This window comes from Cotesia glomerata, linkage group LG3, assembly GCF_020080835.1.
Source record: "Cotesia glomerata isolate CgM1 linkage group LG3, MPM_Cglom_v2.3, whole genome shotgun sequence".
Taxonomy (NCBI): domain Eukaryota; kingdom Metazoa; phylum Arthropoda; class Insecta; order Hymenoptera; family Braconidae; genus Cotesia; species Cotesia glomerata.
In genome coordinates, this window is record NC_058160.1 from 8,632,981 (window position 1) to 8,650,615 (window position 17,635).

The 17,635-nt window shown below is 28.2% G+C and overlaps 1 protein-coding gene across 1 annotated transcript; it reads right to left on the minus strand.

Moving 5' to 3' along the window:
- Positions 1 to 1,167: 1,167 nt before the first annotated feature.
- Positions 1,168 to 17,129, minus strand: LOC123260501. Its single transcript, XM_044721622.1, has 13 exons — positions 16,705 to 17,129; positions 16,440 to 16,630; positions 16,291 to 16,371; positions 16,027 to 16,210; positions 15,616 to 15,942; positions 12,258 to 12,284; positions 11,541 to 11,755; positions 6,786 to 6,867; positions 5,525 to 5,715; positions 5,371 to 5,457; positions 5,233 to 5,289; positions 1,949 to 2,191; positions 1,168 to 1,878 (listed from the first exon to the last, which is right to left on the minus strand). Exons 1-13 carry the CDS (start codon positions 16,763 to 16,765, stop codon positions 1,717 to 1,719), a joined length of 1,908 nt encoding a protein of 635 aa, XP_044577557.1. The 5' UTR covers positions 16,766 to 17,129; the 3' UTR covers positions 1,168 to 1,716.
- Positions 17,130 to 17,635: the final 506 nt, after the last annotated feature.

The window sequence follows — 17,635 nt, forward strand, 5'->3', positions numbered from 1 at the left end:
TTTAACTTATCAAAAGGTCATATTCTATGCTTTATATTTTTTTATATTATTATTATTATGAGTTTTACTTGTATACCGTTTTCTGGTTTTTACGAGGTTACTTTCCGCTCTATATTATCAACTCAGTTTTTCAACCCTTTTTTATTATCAACATATTCTCCACTCTTTTTATACTCAACATGTTCTCCACTTTTTATTATCAACATGTTCTCCACTTTTTATAATCAACATATAATTTCATTCCAATGCGGCTGTGGACCGACTTGTGCTTTCTGTACTGCATTTACCCTATTCCTCACCCCTTTCTATCGGTTGTTGGAATAGTGGCGATGGGGAAACCACAGAGAAAACCCATGCCAGTACAGCTCGGCTACCAGAGCGACCCCCGACGGTCGGTGCTGAAACTATTCGAACAACCGTCGGGGCTCGAACCCTCACCTCACGACATCATGCACGAACGAACTATTGGGATAATGACTTAGTCCGCTCGGCCATCATGCCGCTTTATATTTTTTTATAATAATTTTGGAAATATGTAATCGATTTTCATTTTTTATTTCATGTGTATTTTCATAAATTACATAGTTTAGGAATGACAGCAATTTAAAAATCTCAAAAATCATCATTTTTACTTTTTTTCCGCGCAATAACAATTGAATTCAATATCCTATTAAATCCCTACAATAAAAATACATGATAGAGTAAAGTTAGTCAATAGTCGAAACTCGCAAAAAATGGGACCTGATTCCTTATCGGTTAAAATTAAGGCGCACGTGGAGCGCGCTATTTAAATTTCTAGTTTCTGTAAATTTCATCTGAAAGCTCATGAAATAAGCTTTAATTTGCATGCTTATTTCTTTTTTTTATTAAATAGTATAGGTCAGCAATTTTAATTCTTTAAAATATTCAAAAATTGGTACTTTCCCTGTTTCTTTGCAAAATAACTATTGAATGCGATAACTTGTAAAATTTTTGTGGATTGCATCTACAAGTGCATCTTAATAAATGAATTTTAATTTGCATATCTAACCATCGGTCAAGGCCAAAAATTACCTACTCTCTCCGTCTATCTGATTAACTTTTACTTTTGCATTCGTTTTATAGTAGATAATTAATTTATTAATAATTTGGAAATTAGTATTTTAATTATGATGAAATATACACGGATCAAAATTGTATTGTTTATTGATTACTTCAGATGTACACTATTAATTCAAGCATTTTAACGATGTACCTGATGTACGTAAACGTATTTTTTTTTTGTATAAATTATTTTGTATAAATTACTTATACTAACTATAAACGACAGAAAATTTTTATTAAGTGTAAAAAAGTTATTTTCATTGGTAATCAGTTAAGAAAACATTATTTTTTTTTTCAAGATAAAAACGTTTGTATTTGCATTGTTGAAATATAATTTTTAATTTTTTTTTTACACTATTTTAATTCTGGAACAAATTTACTTCACTTCACTGACTACCATTTTATCTGCTAATAAATAAAATGAAATACTATTTATACTTTCAAAAATATGTAAATTATTCATGACATTAGTGGTTTCATCAGCCCGGTACAAATTACCTCCTTATTATTCAACAGTATGTAATCATCCATTTTCTAATAAATTAATTCTATTACTTAAAAAAAAATTTATCGTACATTTAGATTTATACAAACGATTCACATATTCACAGAGCATTGAGTGATAATTATCACTTAAATTGTCTTTTTCTTCACATAAGATTTTCGATAGAAATCACTGAACAGATAAATGAAAATAACAACATTCGTAACAAAGAAGTAGGTAAGGGCTTTTGGCATAGCACAGTCCATGGCAAGAATAGCCACCAGGTAGACAAGCATAAGGCCGAATTGGATCTGAAATGTTAAAAAGAATGGATTAGTAAACCCAATTTTAAGTATCATTACTAGAGTTAATAATACTTACCAGTTGCATCCAAGTCATATATTTTTTCCACCATAACCATTTTCTATACCGTGGTCCCAAAGCAGCGATCATGTAGTAGGTGTACATGACTATATGCACAGATGAGTTTAAGAAACCAATCAAAAGTCCTTGTTCTCCGGGTAAAAGTTTCAGATAGCACCATGAAAATAGAGCAGTTATCGTATGATGGTAAACGTGAAGAAAAGTAACTTGATTTTGTTTCTTCCGAAGAACGAAGAATATCTAAACGATCAAAAACAATTTTAATACAACAAAATTAGTTTATTTGATGTTTTTTGTTACATTAAGCCTTTTCATATTATATGTGTGGGACTCCGCCGTTTTTTGACCACATGAAATAAAAAAATTGAGATACCAAAAAATTTTTTTTATCCCGTTCCTTTTCACAGCGAATCCATGAATCCTTTATGAAAAATTTTAAAACTTTTATAATTTAATTTTTCTTAGAATTTGAGAATCGAAAATATACATGGTACTGATACAAAATCGATTTTAAAGACCCATTTTAGTGAACAACGGTTGTTTTTGAAATAGTTTATATATAACTAGCAGTAGAGTTGTGACGTTGATGCATAATAAGATTTTTATGTGAAAAGTTATTTAGTTGACTTAATTAAATAGTTTGGAATTTGTTGATAATTCAAATATTTTTACGATTATGAAATATTTAATTTCTCGAATCATACTCAAGTAACTGAAATGAAAATTCTCCGGCTTTTGAATGGAACAAATCTGCGAAATCAAGCAAAAAATAACTGATAATGTCTATCGATTACTAATCTACCGATTGTTCTATTCGCGTTCTTTAAAAATCAGTTCTATAAGAAAAAATTGACAAATTTAAAGATAATAATTTTTTGTCACTCGATATTCAAGATTTTTAATGTTCAAAGTATTGTATTCCAATTATTTTCGAGTATTTTCTATTTTTATGCATATAAGCAGTCTTCAACTAAATGAAGAAATAATTTGTCTTAAAAAACTTATGAAGCATCTCCTTTAAATATTTCTAACAATCATTGAACGAAGGTGTTTAGATCTAATCAAATTTGAGGCCCTTTCATCTATTGCAAGACACATTCCACTGTCTAGTCGGTGATAGAGTTATCACATTACAAAAATTCGATCGACATCCACGCATACATGAGTAATAATAATAATAATAATAATAATAATAATTTAATACATTTTTAAAGTCGATGGTATATTTTAATATTAATTTCTAAAGACTGATTTTTAATACTTTTTAGATTTTTAAGTAATTGGCTCTTCCCACTCTAATACAAACAATGTTTTCAATTTTTTATTTTTTTTTCTTTCCGGAATATTGTTAGCCTGTATTTCCCTCTAGGCATATACAATTTAGCCACAATTCATATCTAAATTTGTCATCAAAGGTAAATTTGACTGAAAAAATAATTCGGGCGGCCCAGACCAGGACTCGAACCTGGATCTTTTGGTTACGCGGCAAAGGCTCTACCTTTTAAGTTATCCGAAACACTGTCCGTAACTACTATTCAGTCACCTATTAGTGACAAACTCAGCCATGAATTGTAGCTCAAATATAGTAATGATGTTAATTTTGATCTACATGTTTTTCATTAAACTCCTTCCAATACATGTTTAAAGCCGATGGTATACGACGGACAGTGTCTCGGATAGTTTAACAGAGCCTTTGGCGCGTAACCAAAAGATCCAGGTTCGGATCCTGGTCTGGGCCGTCCGAATTATTTTTTCAGTCAAATTTACCTTTAATGACAAATTTAGATATGAGTTGTGGCTAAATTATATATGCCTGGAGGGAAATACAGGCTAACAATATTACGGAAAGAAAAAAATAAAAAATTGTTTGTCTTAGACTGGGAAGAGCCAATTACTTGAAAATCTAAACAATAATAATAATTTTGCGGAGCGAAATATTCATTGCTTTTATTGAATTAAAATAAAAAATTAATTATTATTCGATTGAAAACTATGAAATGCGTACTTAAAGATGTGTAAAATTAAAATTAACTCAACTTTTTATATTTTTTAAAATTTGAATTTTTTAACAGAATTTGGATATTTTTTTTAAATTTTGAAAATTTTAATTTTTTTTTAAATTATAGGAATAGTTCTTATATTTTTCTTTTTGTGTATTTTTATTTTAAACTGATTGAAAAATATTTTTTATTTTTTAGTTGGGTTTTCTATCATTCATTTTATTTTCTTACTAATAAAAAATTCGTGAAAAAAATGATTCCGATGAGTCATTAATAAAATTTATGGTTGTTTAAAAAAGGCATTTTTTTTTCTTTTAATTCACAACTTTTTTCGATTGGGTAAGAATTTTAAAAAATTCTTAGAAGAGTTTTCACATAGATATATATGCTTGCGTTGTACATAAATACCATGCCAGATAACATTTATTTTGTTGGTCAATATACTTTATTAATTACTATCAACAGTGAATGAAAATTAATAAAACATTGTTTATATACCTGTTGACAGTATTTAATTTCGCTAAGTTTGATAATCATTAGCAATATATATTAACGTGTCTATTAATTACTAACCCGTTCTAGTCAATACAAGTTCAAAGATCGAAATTTCCGAGTCCATTACATTGTATTAAATTTCAAATTTTTATTCTATTTTTCTATTTGAATATTATAATTTACTAAACATGAACTGGTTAGAATTCTGATGAGTTAGTTTTTACCGTTTTAACTTATTAATGTATTTCGATAACAGAATGTTTATCGTTGCAAACGTATTAAATATCAAGATGAGTGAAAAGCGTGTGGATAATTATAAAAAGTGGTTTTACGAACGATAGCAATATACGTAGACTCTTTACATATGTGTGTGTATACACAATGAATTCAGGGCATAATAGGTGACTTATGAATATCGTAAAATGTAGTTTGAAGAAAAAAATAAAACGTTGATTGTAAAATTTCGTCCATTTTTATAATGAATTCTATGTTTCCGTTTAAATATTAACCTAGATATAATGAAATAGTAATTAATTAGTGATTGTTGGTTTTTTTTTCATCTTATGTTATTGTAGTTAAATAAATAAAATTTATTTTTATGAAAAAATTTTTTTTTTGATTTCTTTTTATATATTTTAATACTGCTTCACTAAAGTGTTAAAATGATCATTCCGCAATTAAAATTATTTACAGTAATTTAAATTATTATTTGTGATATTATTAAGAATAACAAAAAAAAAGTTGAGATTGTAATAGCTTTAATGACTTTGTATTCAATTGACTTACCGTATCGAGAAGCTCAATTATTTTCGCGAAAAAGTACCACCACGCTACCGATGAAATCTAAAAAATATAAAAAGTCATATAAATAAAAAATAGTGAAGAAACAGAATAATTGTAATTTTCATAAATTTTAATACTCACCATTTCTTGTACATTTTTTTCTGGAGCTAAGTCATCTTTGCTGCAACTGCTTGGATATATGAAGCTGATAAATTTATCATTTAAAACCTATTTCAAAAATAAATTGAGTTAAATATTCAATTGACGATAGCTAATTATACAAATGTCATCTTACCAAGGACACTAGCCAAATGCTGAATAAAACTTGAATAGCATTGTAGAGTATTAGTACATTGTTGAGTTGGAAAGGTGGCCTTGATTCCATCATCTTTGGTCCAACTTTTAAAACAAAGAGGAGATAGGTACTGAGAATAGCAAGGACAGGTACCGGTGAACCCATGAGAAACCACGTGTCTACGAGTGGATCTATAATGATAATTATTTTTTCTCTCTGTAATGATTAGAGTGTAAAAAGATACGCTGTCAATGTAAAATGAGTTTATGATGCTTTTCAGTCTTACATTCTACACAATTTTAATGAACTTTTAACATCATTTTTTTATTATTTATCTTCACAAAGTTTTCCTGACAAAAAAAAAAAGTTATCTTACTTATGGCTGTAAACATAAAACAGTAATAGATTTCTTCAGAATTCTAGGTCAGTGTAACCATGAATTATGCCCGATTTTATGATAATTACAGTGAATAATTGAATCATTTTATGTTACGTTACTTAAAAAATTTAGTTCTAAACCAACAAGTAGGTCTGAAGACTTTTCAAGTAATAAGTATAAAAATAATTATAACTTTGAATATCGAAATACAATCTCTGAGGAATTTTTTGCATTTTTTATTTTATATTTTTGTATGTATAAGATTAAAAATTTTAATTCCGGCATGTTGTCAACATTAATATATCATAAGCTCGTCATCAAATTTATTCGCTCAATTAACAAAACGTTTTATCATTACTCGACATTTATCACTTACAGGAAATTCTTATTCATAATAAATCACTTAACTTTCATTGTTTTCTTTTTAAATGACGATTCCTAAAATAATCTAACAATAATTTTTTAGAATAATTTTTTTTACTTAATAGTTTTACAATAAAAGTTGGCATACATTTTCAAAATTTTTAATCGATCTCACAAAAACTAAACATCAATATTTATTTTAATTTCTATCTACATTACTTATTAAGATTAAAATTTTTGATAACTTCAGACTAGAGTATTTTAGATAATTAATCTTCTCTGACATTTTACGATGCATTTAAAGTTAATTTCTTTTTGATCAAGAATTTTCAATAGATAATTGTAGAAAAATATTCAGTACCAACAATTAAATCAAACATACGGATAAATTAATGTATTTCTATAGTTATAGACGTTTATGTCTGTAAAAAACACACGTGTATTTATTATTATAATCACACAGCGTCTTGAGCAAGTGTCAACCTCACAGCTGTACATCTTTAATAATGATTTATTTACCTTTATTGCTTTCCAAGATTTCATTGTAATTGCTGACTACCATTTTCATAAAGCTTGCCATTGTGATGAGATGTATTTTTTCCTAAAAAATGAAAATGCGGCTGTTTTTATTAAAATGAAATTGTTTGTTAATATTTTATTTTCATTTTTCATTTATCATTAGGTTTCAACAGAAGTTAAATAACAAAATACTTAAACTTTTCATAAAAAAAAATAAAAAGAAGAAAATAAAACTTACTATGAATTACGTCGATGCAATCAAGGATTTAAATTTATATTTGTATGTATTTGCGCATATACAAATATGTATATGCATATGTATGTATCTATGTATTTATTCGTTATTTATCTATATATGTATATATATAGATAGATAGATAAATACGTATGCATCTATATGTATATATTCATATATACACATAAATACATATATACATAAGTGAACCGTATACAGACACCAATTGAACAAGTTTAAACTTTTCGGTCCTCACGCCGATGTTCTTAGAGGACAAGTCTTGGAGTGCTAACAGAGCATAAACGAAAAACTGACATTCGTTGGAGCCCCTTGGTGGGTAACTCAACACTATTGGACGATACCCCTCCTTAAAATATATGTTACCTTACGCCTTTCCACTTAACGTCAAACACTTCGACTGTATAGCTAACTTTGACCGCAAAAGCATTAATATAGTAGTTACATCCGATTGCAAACGTTGCGCGTACCCTTTAATTATATATTCATTTAACCTCTGTAATGAGCCGCTGATTAGTGGCATATATAAAACAAAAATTTATATTGAAAAATGTATAATCACATATTTTTGATATACTGAGATAAATAATTAAAACTTATCAAAAAATGATTTTTATTTTTTAATGCAACTTCATTTCAATTACTTCAGTTACTAAAGTTTTATTCTCACTCTTTGAGGATTTTAATTTAAATATGTATATTTGCGAGTTAAGTGCGTCAGTATCTTATTTATCAAGAATAAATTTGTACGAACATACATTCTTACTAACGGAAATGGATACACTTAACAATTTCATAATGTCTTGTTAAGACACAAGTCTATTATGTATTTATATTTATTCGTTGAAAAAACCTTTGGACCTTTCTTTAATTCTCAATGCAATCATAACATATTTGATGTATGTTAATTTAGGAATGTAAGTAATACGTCTTGGGATTCTTTAAATTTTGAAATCTAGTGAAATTGAATAATTAACTTTCATAATATGTTATATGGGCTTATAAAATAAACACACACGTATTTAAAGTATTAAAAGTTTGCTTCCTCAATAGTTCAGAGTAATAAAAAATCTTTATTTATAATAAGTCGTTTTTACATATAAAATTATATTCTAAATAACTCTCTCCATTTAGTATTATTAAAAAATATCTTATTAAACCCAGTCATTCTCTTGAAGAAATTCATTTCAAGGACCTGTTTGTAACGGTTTAAATGTAAAAATATCTGAAGCAAACGGTCCATGATACAGAATTATGTATGGAGAGTTCCAATTATCTTTTAGCTTATAAAGCTCCAAAATTTTAAAGTTAATTTTTTTTTTCTATTATTTTGAACATTTGTTATAACTACTAACTGTTAAAAATCCACGTCAAATAAGTCGTATATGATTTTTCAATTTTTTTGGAGCTCTACAATAAAAATAAAATGCCATTCGGCCTTACTCGGAATGGAAGGTAGATTTCATTTGATATAAAATTCTCTTTATCTTCGTTATTATGATTTGTTGAAAACCAAATTTTTAAATTAATTACAATAAAGAAGTTCTGCAAAAATTTTCTTGGTGTATTGACTATTTGAATAATTATCTTGGACTAGTTTGAAGATGAGCAAAATCTATATATGATTTTTAATAATATTTAATAAGTGATCAATCGTTATGTCTACTGAATCTAGTAGTATTCACGGTGATACGAATATTTCGATCATTAATAAGTAAAAAAAATTAGGTTAATAAAAAATATTTAATTTTAGTTATAATATCGAAAGTAAAAAAGGAAAAAAAGTTTAGGTTGTGCATTAAATCAAAGGAAATTTCATGAGCTTTTACATGAATTTTTCGAAAATTAGCTATCTTCTTTCAATTGAAAATTATTCATCAATGAAGCCACAAAAAACGTGATTTTCACTATTTTGATAATTTTGAAGAGCTACTACTTCGAAATTAATTTACTGATTTCGCCCAACCTTGGACGCACGCGAGCTAATTGTCCAATGAATCTGTGTACCAAACTTCATTAGGATCTGTTGAGAATTCTTGATAGAATAACATTTAAGGTAAAAGCCCCAATAGATGATCACGTACCAGTATATGATCACTCCATGTATCTGTATATCTATATTCACAAATATAGGTATACAAATACATGGAGTGATCATATACTGGTACATGATCATCTATTGGGGCTTTTACCTTATACACGGAAAGAACAATAACCAACTGCACATACTCGTATAGTATACTCCGTGATATCTATAGTGAAAAAAATTTCAGACTATAGTTAATATCCTTCAAAGTATACTAAATTATTTTTGGACTGTACTCAGTGAAGTCTTCGATTTAATCGATTAATTTTTCTGGTTATATCGCGAAAAATTTCACGGGATATAATCTGAAAAATTATTTCGTGTAAATTAAATTATACTCGGTTGAAATTTGGATTATGCCCACGGTGACTCCGCCAATTTTTTTTCTAGTGCCTGCGCGTAAAGTGCTATTTATAATTTGTGAGTTATAGTCAATCAGCATATTGGACATTAAATGTGGCATAATTAAATGTGGGATCAATTCCAATAAATTTCGAATACGCCTTCATTATTGATTTCATTGATTTTGTAGTGAAAAATAACCCACGAAACGTATCATCGTCGTCTACATGTAGTGACCATTCAGCTTCAAAGTTTTCTTCCAATTTTTTCAGAGTGGGAATTAACAAATTTTGTTTTCCTTCTTTTATTTTACAGTTGTTTAAATCGCTCATTAAAATCACTTTATTCGTTTTTTTCTCTATCATAGTTTTAATTTTAACACGGTTAGCTTCAAGATATACACGGAAAAAAATTTATTGTTGCTACAACAGGAAGAAATCCTGTTGCAGCAACAAGATTTTCCTGTAGCTGCAACAGGAGGCAGCCATGTTGCAACAACAGGAAAAAATCCTGTTGTAGTAACAGGATTACTACTGTTGTTGCGACTTGATAGTAAAATATAGTTGGGTCAATCCATGTCAAATCGACCAATAGTTGGAATCGACCCCTTTCGATTTGGATAAATTTTGGTCAGAAGTTTTCTTTTATTATACAACGAACTTCTGCCAAAGGAAAAAAAATAAAAAAATTTTTTTCAAAAGATATGCAAATTCAAAATTTCGCGATTTTTCCAGTTTTCAATTTTGTTTTTGTTATATCTTGAACGCTATTATAGATACAGGAATGGCCTTTCGTTTGTTTGAAAGGGAGCACGGGGCTATTGAAAAAAAAATATTTTGAAAAATGCCAAATTTGTTAAATTTTGAATTTTTGAAAATCGTCAAAAACGACGATCTATATTAAAATTTTGGCTTAATTTTTTTTTGTATAATACCTTGTACTGATCTTAAAAGATTCTGAAATTTTTAAAACTGTTTTTTTTTAAATATGAATTTTTCAATTTCAAAAAAAAATTTTCTTTTCTTTTTTGCAACTTCTAAATAATGTAAAGTTATGCAGATACATAGTATTGTAATTATGATCATTAAAAAGTTAAATGTACGACGTGGAAATATTAAATAATAAATTAATTTCAACTTTTTTTTCTATTTTTTGAACGTCATCTTTAAGTCAGGCTTAACACATGATATAATTTCTTATTTTTTTAACGCATGATATATTTTGTCCGTTTTTTCACTTCAATAACAGTTTTTAACGTCAAATAACTCAAACAGATGTTAATTTTCAATAACAATCAGAAATAATGTGGTGAGAATATCAATTTTTTTTCGTTCTTTTGAGTACTTGCTTACTTACAAATTTCTGCATATTAATGTTGCTAAATCTCAAATTTCAAATCATTTCCATGTTAATGAGACGATAAGTGGCGTCGACTACTTTAAATGAAGTAAAGTTAAAAAAAAAAATAACAGTTCTAAAAATTTTAGGGTCTTTTAAGATCAGTAAGGTAAAAGCCCCAATAGATGATCATGTACCAGTATATGATCACTCCATGTATTTGTATACCTATATTTGTGAATATAGATATACAGATACATGGAGTGATCATATACTGGTACGTGATCATCTATTGGGGCTTTTACCTTACAAGGTATTATACAAAAAAAAATTGAGCTAAAATTTTAATATAGATCGTCGTTTTTGACGATTTTCAAAAATTCAAAATTTAACAAATTTGGCATTTTTCAAAATATTTTTTTTTTCAATAGCCCCAAGTGTCCCCTTTCAAACAAACGAAAGGCCATTCCTGTATCTATAATAGCGTTCGAGATATAACAAAAACAAAATTGAAAAACTGGAAAAATCGCGAAATTTTGAATTTGCATATCTTTTGAAAAAAATTTTTTTATTTTTTTTCCTTTGGCAGAAGTTCGTTGTATGATAAAAGAAAACTTCTGACCAAAATTTATCCAAATCGAAAGGGGTCGATTCCAACTATTGGTCGATTTGACATGGATTGACCCAACTATATTTTACTATCAAGTCGCAACAACTGTAGTAATCCTGTTGCTACAACAGGATTTTTTCCTGTTGTTGCAACATGGCTGCTTCCTGTTGCAGCAACAATAAATTTTTTTCCGTGTAGTAATTCAGTTACTTTATCCTTATCACCATTATCAAGCCTTCTAAATTTCGGGTAATAACGAGCTAGATTTTTATTAGTATTGTGGTTGTGTTCCGTTTTTACTTCAATAACAATAAATCGTTCTCCATTAAAGTTCATCTTAACTGAAAAAGTAAAAAAACATTATTTTTGGAATGTATGAGCCTTGCGTATTCTTTTTGATTTAGATTAAAATTTTTTCCCGCCATGAAGACATAAATATTTGATTCGATAGTATAAAAGTGTTTGTTTAATATACTTTTTGATTCCTTTAGCTCTAGCATTATTAATTGTCATTGAATCACGACGATAGTAAACAGTGTTTGATTTTTTTTCAAAATTTTTTACTTTTTCTTCGAATTCTTCAAACGAATCAGAAATATCACCTACTTTGAATATATGTTCTTTATCTCTGCTATCTTTATTTTCGTTATCATCATCCCGGTTATCTTTAATTTCACTGTCTTCATCTTCTCTATCGTTTTCTCCATCGATACTATCTTCACTGCTGTTGTTTACACTCACATCTTAACCTATCTTCACTCCAGTAACTTTATCCACATCGTCTTCGAATTCATAATTTTCTTTATTTTTTTTTTCTTCTCTTTTGATCATCATTTTCTTTACTTTCTATTCCTATTTCTTCATCTTCATCTATGAATGAAAAAAGAGTTAGAATTTAAAATGTATTAATTTTCATATAAAATTATTATTACCCATAACTGAATTCCTTTTTTTATTTTAATTGTAAAAATTTTCACATTAGAATAACAGATATTTATTTTGATTTCAGAAGACAATGGCCAAACGATAAAAATAATATACTATTATTTTTTTAACTTTCCGCTAAGAAAATTGAAAATTTTCAAAAATCGGGAAGTTATTGATTTTACCCCGTTTTTCGAAAATCGAGTTTTCATCAGATCTCGACATTTTGAGGTCCTAGGAAGCTTTCCTGACTATTCCCGCGAGGGTGTCACTATGTCTTTATGTATGTGTGTGAAAGTATGTGAACCGCTTATAACTTTTGAACGGCTTGACCGATTTCATCGTGGTTGGTGCCATTCGAAAGGGCTTGACCAAACTTAGATTTTGAAAACTATTTGGACCGATTCAGATCAATAGATTTTGAGAAATCTTCAAAAAACTGAAAAAAAAATTTTTTTCAAATGTGGTTTTTTTGGAATAACTTTTAAACGGCTTGATGGTTCAATTCCAAAAACTAATCAGCTCTTAACCTCAAAAAACCACGTCGATCGCCACCAGTCTGGTCAAAATCGGTTGATTCGTTCGAGAGATATCGTGAACTAAAGAAAACCGAAAAAAGTATTTTTTTGGAATAACTCCGAAATTCCTAGCGCGATCAATTCAAAATTTGAGATTCTTTGTGAGGCTTAAAAAACTGCGTCGAATGCTACCAACCGCGTGAAAATCGGTTTATTCATTCAAAAGTAATTGCGGTTTAAAAATTCAAAAAATAGTGTCTTATCAAATCTCTATCAGACTTTTGAGCTCGAAGAGCTCAAAAGCATAGGAAAGCAATCTCTTTGAGCTCGGAGAGCTCAAAATAACCCATAAATTGTATTTTTAAGCTCGAAGAGCTCAAAAACGTCATTGGTGCAATTTTAAGCGCCTAAGTATGGAATTAGCGGGAAGTTGCAGGGATGGCCTTCAGGGTCAACCGTTTTCCTAATTTTTTTTAATTATTTTTAACTGGAAATAACTTCAGTTTACAAATTTCGATTAAAATTTAATTTATTATATATTATCATATTAAGAATTGTTTCTATACGCCCGGTGACGAATCGAACAACTACTCGATAAAAATCGAAAGGTAAGAAAAAGCCCTTACCTACCGCGGTGACAATTACGGTCGATAATGATTCCGCAAAAAATTCGATTTTACCTGTTACAACATAATGGGTTTGTTATTTCTCTGATATAGGAAAAAATAACTGGCGTCCAAACGCGCATTAACATAGCCTGAGTTGCAGCTGCGATGTTGCTTAGAAGACTGAAAGCACCTCCCAAGTCCTCTATTCTCGTAATAATTCATTTTGGGCGACCTAGACAAGGTTCTATTTTGCTCGACGTCTCCGCCATTTAGTTTTAAATGATAAATCTTTTGTAAAACATAGGCGATAAATTGTTCTTATTGCGAGATCGCGGGAATGTAACAGATTAACCCTTCGTTACTCGCGCTATACTGGGATTCCCCGCACAACACTACTTAATCTAATAGAGTTGGAGTGAGTACGAGTGAGAGACTAGAGAAAGCGCAAGTAACGGAAGGTTAAAATGAATGCATTTTCCAAACACTTGATATGCGGAAAAGAAATTTGGCTACTTATTTAAATAGAACTCGAAAAAAACATGTTAAATTAATTTTCTGTAAAAAATTGATGTCACTGAGAAAATTTCAACTAACAGAAAAATTCCTCGCACTTGAAGCTAGACAGATTTCAATATTTTTTTTTTAATTTGTGAAAATTTCGTAAATATAAATCGATCTACATAAATCTGATTAAGTATACAATTTCTCTTTATTATGAGATATAGATTAGATAATATACACATCTAGTTTTAATTGAGATATACCGTTACAAAAAATATTATTCTTTTTCATTATTGCAGTCATAATAAAAATTTTTAACTGATAAAAATAAAACGAGTCTTACTCCAATATACCCACTTTCATTACAATTAAACTGCTTCACTTGTTAAACATTTCAATAAATTACATCAAAATATAAATGAAGAAATATCTTAAACCCTTCACAAATTTAGCCTATGGAGCATTTCACTTAGTAATTATTAGATAACCAAGTAATTTTACACATAATGACATAAACAGCCATAATAGGTTGTGAGGGTCAATGACTTTTCAATAAATTCTACTATTCTCTTACGCTACAAGTAAACAGCGGAAGCATTGACATAGTAGAGTGACAATGCGATTCCATCTTCTCTGACGTCATCTTATATAAGAACGAATAAAATGTTTGTAAACGCTGATTAAAAATTATAAGACAATACTTTTTTTTTTTGTGAATAACATTGAAATTGGATTAATTTGGTTCAAGGAAAAGAAAAACGTAATTTAATGAATTTTTTTTAAATTCAAAATCAAATAACTGATAACCTCAATCGGCTATTACATTTCAAATAATAATGAAATTTTTTAATCTTAAATTTTAACACATTCATTCATATTTCTATTAACTAACTGCATTTCCGTACAATTCCTTAGATCGTTTGTAGAAAAGTCCTTAACGAATAAGGGTAATCCAAATTTGAATGCTAATCCTAGCTGTCCAAATTATTTTTTTTGAGCCATAATCTTAAACTTTCTAGATACATTATCATTTTAATTAATCTACATAGTAAAAATCATTATGTGAATACATAAATAATCCTTATAGAAAACAAAAATTTCCAAGTTGTAATAAACTTATTTGTACATTTGTTTAATCAATTTTCTTATACTAACATTGATAAAATAGCTATGTAAAATATGTGAAACATCATTTTTATTTCTTAAAAATATTATTAGGACTAAAATGAAGTATGGTGAAATAAATTATATCGCCAATAATCGAGTAATGTGTTCTGTATTTCACGACGTATTTCATGAATGATTATATATAATGACAAATTAATGTATCTTGATTAGTTTTTATATTTTGGGTCCAACTTTAAATATGAAGAAATAATTGTTATCTAAATTTCGTTGAAATCATGTGAATTAGTTATTTAATGATACTGATAAGCTTTTAACAATTTATCATAGCTCTAGATTATTCTATGTGAATTATTTATTATTATTATTATTATTGTTGTTGTTGTTGTTGTTGTTGTTGTTTTTGTTGTTGTTGTTATTATTATTATTATTAATTTATTTTAAAGTATGTTCTTAAACTTAAAACGATCAAAAATCGGCTTGACGTAAAAGAACTATGTGATCTGTTTTATTATTATCATCGTTATTGGCTTTTTGTACTTCCATTAGCTATATTTTGCGTAATACCATTTTGATTCGTCTTTGGCGTTGGTTTTTTTATATACGCTTTGTAGTAGAAATCTCCGAATAACACCATCATGAAAAGGTTTTGTGGTATAAATATTGCCGCAGGCCAGAGAGGAAAACCACAATCTTTTGTCCAGATTAATTGAGAAAAGTGAATCAGAAGTAGAAAAAATTGAGTGAGTTGAAGTTGAGTGATGTATTTCTTCCACCAGGGCTTACTTATTTTTAATGATGTAGCTAAATAATGACTATACATAATGACATGTACAAAAGAGTTGACTAAACCTGAAACGAAAAACATTAAAATTCAGTCGTTTAGGATGATAAAAAATATTTTTAAAATTTCAATAAAAATATAATTTTATTTGCCTAAAAATGTGACATGGCCGCCTGGTAAAAATTTAACTCCACCCCACCCGCCCATTACCATTCCGGCGTGATGATAAACGTGAAGAAAAGATACTTGATTTTGTTTTTTTCTTAAAACAAAAAACACTGTGTCCATCAAATCAAATAATTTAACCATAAAATACAACCACACAGCTCCCGCAATCTAAATAATTGTAAATTATTATGATAAATAATTAAAATATTGAAATGTTTTAATATGCAAGCACAAAAATAAAAAATTACCTCCACTGCTCGCGGAGAGTTTGAATAATCAACTGGTTGACAAACAAAACTATATTCATTAAGCCACGCAAGGGATAAAGCCTAAAAAACAACAATTTTTTTGTTACATTAATCTACACAGTAAACTTGTCAGTTGTTAATTAAATTACCTTATACACAAGATAGCCACTTAAATATATTTGAATAACATTATAAATCTGCATTATTCTATCTAACTTCATTGGCGGCCTGTTTGCCATAAGTCTTGGCCCTAAAGTGAATACGAAGTATAAATAAAATGCAAGTATTGCAACACCTGGCCATGGTGAAGACATTAAAAACCAATCCTTCGTCCTTGGATCTTTATATATAAGATAAGTAATGTTGTAATTTCCACGAATATTAAATTAATATTTAAAAACAAATTGTAGTTACCTGATACTTCATCATTAATATAATGATATAATCTTACAAGAGATCTAATAATTGTTGCCATACTTTTTAGTCACTGACGAAAGTATCGCTTTAAAACTCAGAAATACGAGCGTTGAGTATGTCATACGTTTTTTTTCAGTCAAATTTAAAGTATTTTATGTTGTTTATAATAATCGTAATAACTTGTGACTTTGAACATAAGTGTTATGAGAAGTAAAACTAAACTGAATATTTTATTCGTTGATTGTTTGATTTCGTTTGAAAAAATTTTATTTGTCGATTGTTTGATATCGTTTGAAATTATTAAATATATTTTATAATTAATTAAGAAAAAAAAATTAGCATTACATCTAGTACTAATCTTTTAAATAAGAAAGAGAGACACCCTCCGGTTCACACAACTACCGTGAAATATCGCAACTGACTGAAGGAAATTTTCATTGCGAATAATTTGCGTAAGCATTGTATTGTTATCATGATGTTAGTATGAGACCATAGGTGTGTTTGTATATATCGTAATGGTTTAATAGTCTCAAAATCACCAGTGGCATATGATAATTACTAACACTAACTGATGCTCATCAACAATAATATACAACTTGTTTATTTAAGTTTTTAATGATTTAAATTTAAAGGATTTTGATTGTTTGTTAGAAATGATAAAAAGGAACAATGTATTATTATAAATACTTTTATACTATCCATAATATCAAAATACAGTTGCAAAGATCATATTGAAGAGGTGAAAACAAACGGTAGGCGGATTCATATAAATTAATTATAAAATTTTTTTCAATTAAATTCTGCGTAAATCTGAATAATATTGGCTCGGTAGATTATAAAAAATCTTAAAAATAAAATTTAAATAAATAATTTTTTTAACAATACCTATGAAACTGTTGTACCTATCACTTCCATAATCTAATCAGCT

Bases quoted from the DNA above. Each gene is read 5' to 3' on its own strand.
- LOC123260501 (XM_044721622.1), bottom strand. From the start codon at position 16,765: ATGGCAACAATTATTAGATCTCTTGTAAGATTATATCATTATATTAAT. The intron at 16,631-16,704 runs GTAACTACAATT...TTATATATAAAG, and splicing joins TATTAATGATGAAGTATCAG to ATCCAAGGACGAAGGATTGG. The intron at 16,211-16,290 runs GTAATTTTTTAT...ACAATTATTTAG, and splicing joins ACTCTCCGCGAGCAGTGGAG to ATTGCGGGAGCTGTGTGGTT.